Below are 13,517 nucleotides of genomic sequence, written 5' to 3'. Positions count from 1 at the left end.
ATATTAAGTTAATGTTTTCTGTTACAGGCTTTCAAAAAAAAAAAGTATTTATTTGTGTTTAAAAGGAAGCTACTGCAGTTAATATTAGCAAAACTGAGTTGCAGATTTTTTTTCATTGACTTTGTTATTCCAGTCAGAGGTTTGTTAGTCAACAATTGTAATCTTGAGTATTTTAAAGGAACAAAAAGGAAGGAACAAACATGGTTCTGTTGTTTTTAAAAACAACAACTTCCCCCCCCCCCCCCCCCCCGACGATGAATTACATTGTTCAGAGAATCTTAGTTCATGGCTTTGCAGTATTGTTGTCTCTGTGGGTTGCTGAAATAGATGAGGAAATGAGTCAGATTAAATATCTTTATTTTATTCATGAAGTTGAACTGCTCTCTAGTACTTCTCCTTTGATGGCTCTTCAATATTAGTCTGTTCTTAATTCACTTCTGTATACACTCTGATTTTTGAGGCTGGTGCATTAGAATTTGCTTTAAAAGCAGGGATTTTTTTTTTTGTTTTGTTTTAAGCTTACTTTTCTAAACAATGCAGAATTCCCCCCCTCCCGCCCCCCCGAATTAGTGGTAATCAGTAGATACAAATAAGCCTGAGAACAATTTTGTGTTAGAATTTTTGTTGGTAATAAATGGGTGGGTTTGTGTACTTAGTTTCCCTGTTCCTACTGTATGTTCAGTCTACCTACCTATGTGGCTCTTGTACAAGGAAAGAAATGAAGAATTGGTCAAAATGGCAGAACTGATCTTAAAAGAAAAAAAAACAAACCCAAGACTATGTATTTAAAAATAAAACGCAACCAACCAACCTCCAAACCAAGTGAGGAATCCTCTGATGTCTGAATGGAATCTTTTTGTTTATCAAGGTAAACTGGAAGCCAGGGCAGTGGTTTCACTGAAAAGAATAATAGCTATTGTCCAAATTCAGACAGAAAAATTGTCAAGTATTAAGTAGGAGAATAGAAAACAACTGAATATTGAAACTTTAAGTTTTTCATGCTTATTCCACTTCCTCTTTTTGCGTGGGTTTTTACTAAAAAATAAATACCTTTTCCACGATAAAACATTGTTAGGTTTGCAATTATATTTAACTTAAACTTTTCACTGTTCAAATGCTGAATATATTAACCATGAATATCACTTACCACTTTTAATTTCATCAGTCAGTGAGAATTCCAGTTTGTCAGCAAAGGCAAACAAGAAAATAATTTTTTTCTTCCTTCCCTTCCTCCTCAGATTTGTGGGTCTGTACTTCCAAACAGAATTTGTACAGAGAGAAAATTCTGAATATGGCTTGATTTGCTCTTGATCTTGGCAGTGTTTCTAATGAGTGTCCCATGGACTCTATCAAGTTCAAAGGGTTCTACTTAGCATTGAGGAGCAGAACCCTGAGCAGCAACCTGGTATCAGTGAAAACATTTCTTCGTCGTTCTCTTTAAAAGAGCAACAGAAAATGAGTGATTATTCTGGACTTGCAAATAACCATAGCCAGATGATTGCTGAAGATTCAGAAATTCAGGCAAAGCCTGAACACTCTCATGAAGTTCTTCAGGAAGATATTGAAATGAGCAGTGGTTCCAGTGGAAATGACTTCAGTGGAAATGACACAAATGAAAACTACTCAAGTGGGCATGATTCTCATGGCCATGAATCAGATGAAAATGGGAAAGATTCAGCAATGCTCATGGAATCTTCAGACTGTCATAAAAGGTAGTAGCTAATATTAAATAAATTTCACTTTTATTTTTGTCACTGAAAGCTTTTTCCATTTTAATCTAATTTCTGAATAATAACTACGATATAAAGCATATCTTCAGATTGAAGTTGAGTGTTCTTTTCCATAGTTAACTTGTACTCTTGTATGATGTAAATTGTGTAATATATTATAATTTGTAAAGAGAAGGTCTCTAGTGTTCCGCAGGGCCAGCTTAATTTGAATCTTTCTTCTCATCATTGTGTGTTTAATTTGTCTTATTTATATATTTTCTTGTAAACCAACTTCTATAATTTTATACCAAAAAGCATCAGTCTGTTTTTATGTGTAAGGATGCAACTGTGCTATTTTCATCTTTTAAATAACAGCTTAGTGTACAGAGCAAAGCTATGGTAAGAACCACCTTCTTAGACAAATGTTGAACAGCTACAGCTTCCATTTGTTGTACCAGGCAGAAGCTTTTAAAGTTTGGGGTTTTTTTCCTAGATAGCTAGTCATTAATAGGAAAATATAAAGCTAAAATGAACTAAATGTTGTTTGTTAGACTTACTAATATTAACCTCTTTCTATCTTTCCTTATCCTAGTTCAAGCTCAAATGCATTTAGTCTGATGATTGCAAACTCTGAACACAATCAGTCTAGCAGTGGATGCAGGTAAATTAATGTGTATATATTTTCAGTAGTTTGCATGTATGTAATGCTAAATGCTGAAAACTAAATAGTGTTGTGTTTTGTTTTGGCTAAACCTGGAGGAGTATACAAGAAATCCTATCTTTGATTCTCTTCTGTCCATAATCAGTAGCATGTCCTATTAACCACTTGGTTGAATTAGAGCTTTTTGTTGCTGTTGTGCATTAACCTTTCAAGTCATCTTACTTTGTTTTGATTTGGTAGCTTAACTCCGTAAGTTTATTTTTGTGGTTCACTTTGAATATTGCTTCAGCTCTAGTGGGTGGGGGGTTTTTTGTTTGTTTTTGAAACTTTTCTTTAAATTTTCTGCTCTTCAGAATTTAGTCTGAAGTCCTTGCCTGGGGACAACCTAGTAGTGTTTTAACATCAGAATTCACCCATTGAGTTGGATGTGTTCTGATATCCAAGAGCCATATCATCCTCTCCTGTGTTCCATTCGCCAGGATTCAAGCCTCAAGTCTGTAAGGATAAACCCACATGAGCTGCAGGAATCCTTCTGTATGAACTCTGCTTCTGACCCTGATAGCCTTGAGAAACCTGGTGGCATTGAAGGCTCAAATCTGGACACTTCAGAGTGCCCTACTGTACTTGCTGGGTTTTTTTAAGTCAGCTTCTGATCAGGAGACTAAAACCTGATCCTGAGCAGATCAAGGATATCTAGCTATAACATACTGATATTAAGACCCCTGTCTACATATACCTACCCTAAAGTGTTTCTATCTGATACAGTTTCTAAAGAAGTGGTAAATTAAAATTACCCCTCTGCACCATTTGGTGCTTGATGAACTTATTGTCTGTGCCTGCCTTGCGGGCGCCTAGAGATCTTGTTCCATGCTGTATTTTCAAGTGGAAATTGTGTGTTCTGGAGTTCATGTTGCTTAGTATCAAAGACGGAGTGAACCAAAGGCATTTCTTAATCTTCCCTTCCCATTGATTCAGTTTTCTTCACTGCAAGATTTTGGGGGGGGGGGTTACTTATTACAGTTCTTGTCATACCTCTTTATTTTAAATTCCATTAATAGCTCTCTGCTCAGAAATAAATAGGAATCCAGATGGTACAGTTTTTCCCAGCTGTCAGGCACAGTGCTAGAGGGTTACAGAGCAGAATCTGATCGTCTTCTGGGAATGGGAGACTGAGGATATCTAGAGAATGATCTTTAAAGAAAAGACTAAAATAGGCTGATAAGCTCTGACTTTAGTCTTTCATTGAAAGAATACTGGGCTTTGGATTCAATATTGGCACCAACCAACTACTTAGATTAATATCTGTAGGTACCTTTCCAGTTCACTGTCCTCGTAAGCAAAATGGAAAGCGCCTATCTTTATAGAACTTGCTTATTCTGTCCTCTGCAAGTCAAGCCTTCCCTGTGGTTGGCTACTGTGCCTGATGCTACTGATCTTTGGAAAAAAACATTTTCAAGTTGTATAACTTACTTCCAGGGAGGCTTGTCTTCTATGTTTGCTGCTGTTGTAGGCTAATTTGGAAAGGCTTCTTTTCTTGCAGAAGAATCTACTATCATGAAGCATACTCAGAGAGTACAAAAACAGCAGTATGCTCAAGTTATTTCATAATCTTTTCCCTCTCTCTTCCTCCCTACTGCCAGCATAGAGGGTTCTTGTATTAACAAGGTCTTGTTTGATTGCATCAGTCCAAACTGTCAAGCCACATTGTAGATGGGATTTTAATATACAGCATGATCATAATGTTTCCCAAGGGAGTACTATACTCTTTTTGTCTTAACCCTTGCCATTATTTCTCAGTACAAAATGACCACTGACTAAGTGAATGCTATGTTTCTCATAGTACATTGTGATGTAAGCAAGAACAATGTGTATTCTCTATTACAAGCCAGCTTTGTCACTTTCCAAGCATTTCTGGTGAAATACACCCAACGCCTGCCAGATGATTGATCTGCCTGAAGAACTTTTCAGACTTCCCAGAAAAATGTTCAGAAATCCTCTTGAAAATTACCTGGAAGCTGAAGCCGCTTTATTGAGCACTTCAGACAGGGCAGTGCAGTTGCCAAGACTATTGCTTCTACACTGGTTCTTAGAGTGACCTCTTAGAGACTACCAGTCATGACAATCAGGTGGTAAGAGAAGACATTCCTTTTGATGGGAAAAAATTTTTTTTAGAAAGGCTTAAGAAAAGCTCTAGAATCTTGATTGTTGTGACTGATTAGCTTTTAAAATCTACTCCAATGAGAAAGACAAGGTGATTTTTTTCATTTTAACTGCTTCCTACCCACCTGCCACCCATCTTTGTCATCCTTCCCTCCCTTACCTTCTTTTCTCTTTTTGATTTTGTCAGCAATTCTTAATAATGGGCAGAGATACCAGGAACTGCAAAGGAAGGTGATAATTTTCTGATGTTGGCACTGATGATCTCTGTAATATGACTTTCTACGCTGAGACAGCACTTCTGAACATGCACCTGAGAAATGTGAACGCAGTTTCTGTCTCCAGCCTCCTCTGATTCTTTACCCTACATATTTAGTCAAGTTTCCTTACCTTATTTAATGTATTGCCATGCTTAACTGGGATACGTTGTTCCAAGGATTTCTCCATTTGTTTTGTTAACTTGATGCTCTCCCACTGCCATTCCCTTTTCAGGGACCTTTCTTATGAGAACCTGCTTGAACAGGAGGTGAAGACTTGAACGGACCTCCTGCTTCTCTTCTTTGAAGTCCATGAACATTTCTATGAGTTTGAATTTGAAAGGAACTAAGGAAAATACCACTAAAAAGGGAGGAGGGAGACTGTGGCCAAAAAAAAAAGTTCTCTCGTGCTTGGGTATATGTACTGTTGCACATACAGAGTACATTTTACAATAAGACTTCAGGTGGTGGTAAATCTTTCATTTTAAATCATTCTAGCTAATTTAAGAATTATTGTAAGTTCTGAATGCTGATACTAAGTACTGGAAAAGTGACAAGTATCAGAGTATATTTGGGCTTCTATGAGGATGGTGTGTCACTTCCAGCATTCAAGTGACACTTTATTTTTTTGTCTTTAATCTTGCAGTAGTGAGCAGTCCACTAAAGCCAAAACACAAAAGGAATTGCTGAAAACATTACAAGAGCTGAAAGCTCACCTTCCTTCTGAAAAGAGAATTAAAGGCAAATCTAGTGTCCTAACGACGTTGAAATACGCCCTTAAAAGCATTAAACAAGTTAAAGGTAATCAAGTATGACACTACCTAGATAATGCTAACCTGGATAAAATCAAACATTTAAAATTGGAATTTAAATGTGGTTGTCCATGTAAAGCTAAGTTTATTATGTTTGAAAACCTCTCTAAACAGATGTTTTCATGGTGTTCCCATTTGTTGGCTCTGTTAACTTGTGTTCCTTTGGAAGTTAAAGCAGCTTTCTAGATGCTTGATATTTTACTGATATTTGTTGAGTTAGAAAATTAATTTGAAAACAATTTACAATTTCATACTACTTGAACTGTCAAACAGACCAAAATATATGAACACGCACATATGGGTATATTAAGATGGGTAAATTTATTTGGGTTACTGATGAGGAAGCTCTACTGAGGAAAAACTAATTTGGAGTAGTACCTAGATTTCCCAACTGCCCATTCTGTGCTTAAGCCAAAAAAGATTTTGTCCATTTATTACTTCCAGGCGGGATGTTTATTGATGAGATTTTTAATTCTGAATATAAGTTGTTTTAATGTTCTCATGTAGCCAATGAGGAGTATTACCAATTGTTGATGATTAATGAATCCCAGCCTGCTGGACTCAATGTGTCATCTTATACGGTGGAAGAAGTTGAGACTATAACCTCAGAATACATCATGAAAAATGCAGTGAGTATGGTGACCCAAGTCTACAGTGTGTGTTGAAAATGTTTTCTAGAACTGGAATTCTCAGGCATGCCTTCTTTTTACAAGGTAAGAGTTGGTAGCTAGGCCAGTAAGCTGAAGAAGCTGGATTTTGCCTTCAGGAGATGTTGACTAGAAACTCTGAGCCTTCGCAGACTTTGCCGATAGCACCTTGATCTAAGCTTTTCTCTGTCAGTTAGGTGGGAAATAAGTAGTCTAAACTCCTTGGTCCTCTGAATTGTACCTTGTGCTTAGAGACAATGGTGTGACATATCTCAACATCCATGTGATATAACGCATGGTGAGACATCATTAGTTTTCATTTTAGAACACCTGCTAAAGCTGGAGACTAACTCTCCAAATTTTAGTCAAGGCACACTGTAAATTGTTTCAGTTTATCCTTATCAGTAGGGCTTATTTGATGTTTCACCAGTTCTTTGTTAGTGTAAGTGAAAAGTGATGAAAGTGTTGGAATCACTGTTTGCTGTGTCCTCTGTGGTATTTGTCTAGTCTCTGCAACTGGTATAGGCTTACTGTGTGATCCAGTGATACTGTGTCTTCTCATCTAGATAAGAACAGCTATGATGATCAATGTAGTTTTTAGCAGTAAAAGGATAGTCTAAATGATTTTTTTTTTAATTTTATATTTTCCCCATTCCCAGTGTTTTAGGGATATATTATGGAGTCTTCAAAAAATAATTGCATCTAAACTTATTAGACTACCTTCCACTATTTTTTTCGTTTTCCTGAAGCCTCTGCCTGAATGTATGAAGTTCTGAAATCAATAAAATAATGGCATGACGGGGGATGTTCCCTAGCTTGAAGTAGGTGGGTTTTGTTGTATCTATGAATAGTAAAGGTTGCCCACAAGGTAAAATAAATAGGAAGTCTAGAGTACAACTGAGAACTTCAGCCAAATATCATAAACATTGTTCAGTTGATCTGAAGCATCTGAGTTCATGAAACTGGAGTTCTGACGATAGCTCTTAAGTTTGTGTACAGTGTTAGTGGATAGAGCACTAAAGGTTATGACGCAGGAAACTCTCTTCTGTGTCAAGAAGAAAAACAATGTGAAATGATACAAGTGGAGTGTGTGTATGGTTGTGTGGGACTTTTCTCCCACCTGTCTACTCATTATTTTACTAAGTGGTTTAGAGCACTTCTTTTCATTTTGCAGTGGATGGACACACTAACATAAACAGCCTTTCACAAAACAGTTGAATTTCATGAATGTAAAATATGCCTGTAACAAGCACAAGGAAAATGTGCAGTTTTATAGCTGGAAGCTCTTTAATTCTTAATTCGCAAATTCATTCTGCATCATAAAATTTTAGGATATGATATTTAGGGCTTGTAACCCATTAAGATGCTAGTGTATTATTCTTATTGCATAGTTCAAAAAGTGTACTGTCTGTGTCTACTTCATAAGCAGATTAATTTTATTGTTCCCAACAGATGCAGTTTAACACTATTTCCTTAATTTTTATTTTGAACTTATTAATGCTTTTATGTCTTCATTGTTTTGCTAAGAAATACATACTGGATTGAAGAACGTTTTAAACTTTCTAAATAATTTGAGATCTTTGTTTTTAGGATATGTTTGCTGTAGCTGTTTCTTTGATTACTGGGAAAATTTTGTACATCTCTGATCAAGCTGCTTCTATTCTCCGCTGTAAGAGGGGTTATTTTAAAAATGCCAAATTTGTGGAGTTCTTGGCACCTCAGGATGTCAGTGTGTTCTATACTTCTACTACCCCATACAGATTACCATCATGGAATATTTGCAATAGAGCTGGTGAGTGGTCTCAACAGCAGATATTTCTCTGACTTTCTTTAAGTCGTGCAAATGCAAATACTTGAACCGATTTTTAATATTCTTCCATCCTCCTCATCGCTTTTTGAGGGTATAACACAGATGCATTATTAGAACATCTCTGAACAATACTAGATGTATAATGCACTCTTATAAATCAGCAAGGCTTGTCTGTTGGTTAAGAGTCTTCTGAATGTCGTTTATTGGTTCTCGTGCCCCTTTCATCCAGATGATGAATGAAACAAAGTAGGTATTCATGCTGAATGGTGGGTTTGCTTTCCACTTTTACTAGCAATCAAATGACCACAGTTTTTCTTTAAAATTTCTTTTCTTCAGCTATAAGGGGGATAATATTCTGCCTCCTTCCTCTTAAAATGATTGATTTGAATACTGTACACCTTGATTACAGTGTAGAAAGGTGTACTTCAGCTACCATCACTGTGCGTTCACCAAGTGTAATCATATCTATCTCTATTCTTTTAGCCTTAGAAAAATTATGTTAGGCCTGCTGATGGTGAAGGATCAGATGTCTTAGGGCACTTGATATTTGTTTGTGGGAGGATTATTTTACTAGTGTAGCTACAGCTGTTAGGAATTGAGAAATAGCTGCCAACTATTTTAACCAAACACTCGAAATTCAGGGTCTGCTCTAAATGTTTGGAATTCCAATCCATTGTATACTAAGTCTATTAAGTTAAGTCAGAGTGTGAACCATATTTAATCTGAAAAAACAACTAGCAATAAATACACACTAAGTAATGCATACATAAAGCAGGTCAGAACGGACCTTGTGAGGTCTCTTAGTCCAACCTCTGGCTCAAAACAGGGTCAATGGTGAATTCTAACCATGTGATCCTAATTTCAGATATTATTCAGTTATACTTTTTTTTCTGAAACATTTTCTGTAGTTTTATTATGTCTGTGTATAGCTTCAAATTTCAAAAATGCAGTAAGTGGAACTATGCACACTATCCCGTGTATCAGGTGCTATAGAACATAATATCCAAAAGTATTATGCACTGAGGCCTTCAAAAGACCAGAGCTTGCCTTGAAAAATCAGTCTGTGGCTACTCTTGAAAAGGAGGGAAATAGGCTTAAAAGGTGAGAGGAAGCTTTAAAAAAAAAAAAAAAACCCACCCCTTTTTTTTGGAGGGGGGAGGGTCGTAAGTGGATTTGATGATCTAGGTGTCCTAGTGTCTTTCTAGGAAAAAGGTCAAATTTTGGGGTCCCAGATAATCAAACATTTTTGGTCAACACTATAAAGTACAGTGGAAAAGCTGATAAGAGTAAACAGCTCAAACTGGAGAACTGTTTAGATATGTTTTTGGCAAAAGGCTTAATAAGCAAGCAGCTGTGATTCATATGCCAGCCTCAGAATCTGAGTGGTATTCAGATTTAGTTGCTTATGAAGTACATAGTTTAGCAAATACATACAGAGACTTCAGGGAACAAACTCTTTAAAGAATTCAGCCTTTATCACTTAAGGAAAAATTCTTGTTTTAAATATCATAATCTCATAGTAATCGGTCACTTGTTACGAATTCTGTTTAATATTTCTAGAGTCTTCCACCCAGGATTGCATGGAAGAGAAATCTTTTTTCTGTCGCATCAGGTAAGACAATAATATTATGAAGCTTAGTGTTATATTATGAAACCATGCATTACAAAAGTGTTTGACTTTTATAAGAACCATATGGTATGTAAGTTTCTTACTTTTCCATAATGTGAACGTAAGGCAAAACATACGCATGTCCTCTAGTTGATTAACTCTTAGAAGCTACAGAGAAAACTGCAAAGTGATTTCAGGAAGTTGCATCTTAGAAGTTCATCAGTGTGAATATTGACCTTTGCACCATAAAGGAAGCTGATATGGTATCTCCTACTGCTATGGAAAGTCTTCAGTTCATGTTAATTGAAGTGTTCTGTTCAGCATCTGCTACAGAGTCTCCTTCATTCTCTTTCATTAGAAGACAAAGTTAAGATTAGACATTAATCTCAAGTGTCCCGTAGAGAAAGATACATGAGGGTAACTTGACTTGTCTCTTTTGCAGTTACTAGATGACACAGTTCCTTTTGGTTTTGCTTTTCTTCTTTCTTTTCCTGCCCCCACTCCCTTTAGTTGCTTTCATTTAGGAAATGCTGACAACTTATTCCGTGTTCTTTCTTGTGCAATTTGAGTTCTTGCTGCTTATTGCCTCTCTGGTAGCACTTCCAAAAACAGAAATTGTGGATCCTATTACTTAGTTACTTCTGGAGTAAATAAATACTTATCATTAAAGTACGAGTAAACTTTAAACAAATTAGAGACAATGCACTGGTCCAGAGCGTTAGATTGGATGTACTGTAAAAGTACTGCTGGTGTTATTGTGGGCTTTTTTGTCCAACTAACTGGTTCCAAAAGCTTTAGTTTTATCAAGCTGTGCTGTTTAGACTTATTACAACTGAATTTTTTTTTTGTCGCTGTGTAAATGGTTGTTATTTTCATTACTATGCTTTGGATTCTTCTTAAGTAAACAACTGTTATTATAGGTAAGAATTTCTAAGTCTTCGCTCTTTTTAAATTGGGATAAATATTGAGTAAAAGAAGGTCTTTAACTGAGGGGATATAGCAGTCCTCATAAAATACAACTATAAATTCATCCATCTGAAGGGTATAATGTCACAGATTATGATTATTGGATCAACAAAATAACTTAATTATCATAGGAGGTGGGTTTTTCTTTTTCCATCAAATTTCCATTTAAAGCAATTGTGGATCTTTTTATTTCAGGCAGTAGAAAGGACAACCTTTTCTTTATTGCAGTTGGTATGCAAAGGATGCCATCAGAATTAGCTTCTCTTCTACCAAAAAAAAAAAAAGAATTCAGAAAGTTAAGTTCTTGGGTGCTATTTTAGGAGCTATCATGCAGTCCTTGTGTCATGAGAAAATTACAATAGACAAATTAAAACTTTGTTTAGCATAAAATGAAATAATTAACTCTGTTTAATTATTAGTGCAGGAAAGGAGTGTGAAAATGAGATTTGCTATCACCCGTTTCGGATGACTCCTTACCTTATCAAAGTGCAAGATCCGGAAATAGCAGAGGACCAGCTTTGCTGCGTGTTGCTTGCAGAAAAAGTACATTCTGGTTATGAAGGTAATCCTTTGAATGCACAAAGACTAGTTTGGTTTCCTGAAAGTAAGAACTGTTCTATGTTCTGCTACAGGAATTTCCATGTTGTGTAGCACAACTGAATTTCAGCCTAAAAAAGCCAACTTATATGAGTTACTGTCAGTGATCTCAAGTTTTATTAAAGTGAAAGATAATTGGTTCTGTTCTCTGCCCTTGCTGAGCGGCTAGCAAGCTGTTTTCCTATATGCTCTTAGACAGACTTTTAGACTTTACTCAGTATTTAATAGAAGCATGTAGCTTGAAGTATTTTATGTATGCAAAAAACCCCACTTGTTAATCTGCTTTTATTTTTCTCTCAGCACCCAGAATTCCTCCTGACAAAAGAATTTTTACAACTACGCACACACCGACCTGTTTGTTCCAGGATGTAGATGAAAGGTAACTTACAAAAAATACCCTTTTTCAATTTACTGATAAGCAAACTATCCAGTATCTTTACAGGTATTTTTAGGATTTAATTAAGATGTCTGTGTGGGGTTAAAAAAATGTGACTACTGAAGACTGTTTAACCCAAGAAAAGTACATCCCCCAATTTTTGATAAGCATGAAAACACATTACACTGATATTTCAGTAGAAAACTGTTTGCTGCTAACAACTTGTTCTTCCATTTTCCTTCCATCTGGGGCAAATCTGGACATAAATTCAATGAATGAAACCCATGGTCAGGAAAATTCCTGTGCTAACAATTATTACCTGTATGAGATTTTTAGTTTTTATTTTTTTTAAGTTTGATCCAATTAATAACAAAAAATATGCTGCTGTCACTTTCTGCTGGCCCAGATACAACTAGAGGTGTGTCTTTTAAATGCAACATTAGATCTTAAAAAAAAAAAATTCTGTGTTCTCAGTTCAAACTACAGTCTTCATGGTTCTTGCTGTTGTCTGTATACAAAAACTGCTCAAATTCTACTGGCTGAAGACTTCACATTGCTTTGACAATCATGGAAGCTGATTAGAGTAAGTTTTCACACTTCAGAGTAAAACCCAATATGCCGCCTGTGATCTTAAGGTGTACATAGAGGCTCAGGAACTAAGGTGTAAACCAAGCTTTCCTTTAGTCTTCTGGATTGCTTTTGCTTGGAGCCTTTCAAAGGATGTTTAGGTGATGGAAACATGAGGTCTATGAAAAGAAGGGAAGATACTCCTTCAGAGTTAGGGGCGTACTTGGCTGAGGAGGAGACAACAATCTCAACAAGCTTTTAAGGACAGGGATGCATTTTGGAATATCAAGTGTTTTGAAGACTTGACAAGAGAATTCACTTGTTCCTGGGTTGAAAAAACAGGCTACCTTTTCCCTTTCTTTCTCTTCCTCTTTCCTTGTTTTACTTGATATTTTCTTCATGATGGTTTCTGATGTGTTATGTGCGGGATTTTATTTTGATTTCTTTTTTTCTCCTTAGTGAAAACTAAGTTGGCTGCGGTAGTAGCATCTGACTTCTGATTGTCCCCTACTCTTGTTTTTAAGCATTCTAAGAACGCTAAAATTTTCTTTGTAGGTCTAGATGGGGAGGATGTCTGCAGACAGAGTAGCAGCATAATGGACAATTTTGGATTTCTGTGGTATCTTTTGGGTGCGAATCTTCTTGTTTCTGAAGAAATATGCTGTTCTTGGCAAAATCTTTAACTGCAGCAGAAGAGAGAGGGATTGGGGGAAAGGAGGTTATTGGGAAGTTTGGCTAAGCTGGAATCAATAAGGTAAAAGTAATTACTGTTTGACTTCTGAAATAGTTTATCTGCAGAGAGGTCAGGCACATCAGTACTGCTGCAGCGCACGTGTTTTGTATTAAACGGGAATTGCAAAAGGTAGCTATTGGAGATTACTATAGAAGACGACAACGGCTAATTGGTGAGGATAAGTTTTGACTTTAAGGTACAGCTATTTTTGGCTAACTTGTGCAGACATTGTGTCTTAGTGTGAAGAGTTTCTGCAGGATAGAAGACAATGTAATGCTGACAAACTGTTTTTCCATGGTATGATTTATACAGTCTCTCTAAACAACTTAAGCTGACAAAAGAACTACTTACTCCAGTATAGTTCTGTCCTCTTCATGGATTTTTCTCTCTCCCTCATTCCCGCACGTGCTCCAAGCCAACTGCAACTTTGCAGGTTGGGTTTATCTTTTCAAATAGGCTAATGGCACAATGTAAAGCGTCCCTTCCGCCACGCACCCCCAGCTTATTTATTTCCAGTAGTCACTTAACAGAAATGGCAAGATTACTGAATGGAGAGCTTTGCCCTTATTCTTGGGCTTGGGTGGAGCGAGTACAGTAAATCCCTTCTCTATGGCTA

At 36.5% G+C, this 13,517-nt stretch overlaps 1 protein-coding gene across 1 annotated transcript in view; it reads left to right on the top strand.

Annotated features, from left to right (window-relative positions):
* LOC143161711 (period circadian protein homolog 2-like) overlaps positions 1-13,517 on the top strand; it is a 49,966-nt gene that overhangs the window by 16,782 nt on the left and 19,667 nt on the right. The window contains 10 exon segments of the mRNA XM_076340826.1: positions 683-868; positions 1,239-1,367; positions 1,370-1,712; positions 2,302-2,370; positions 5,431-5,585; positions 6,104-6,225; positions 7,834-8,035; positions 9,614-9,665; positions 11,048-11,190; positions 11,526-11,604. Coding sequence (XP_076196941.1) covers positions 1,340-1,367; positions 1,370-1,712; positions 2,302-2,370; positions 5,431-5,585; positions 6,104-6,225; positions 7,834-8,035; positions 9,614-9,665; positions 11,048-11,190; positions 11,526-11,604 — 1,193 coding nt within the window. The 5' untranslated portion in view covers positions 683-868; positions 1,239-1,339.

The sequence above is a fragment of the Aptenodytes patagonicus genome, chromosome 6, assembly GCF_965638725.1.
Source record: "Aptenodytes patagonicus chromosome 6, bAptPat1.pri.cur, whole genome shotgun sequence".
NCBI lineage: Eukaryota > Metazoa > Chordata > Aves > Sphenisciformes > Spheniscidae > Aptenodytes > Aptenodytes patagonicus.
This window is presented reverse-complemented; position numbering and strand designations above follow the sequence as displayed.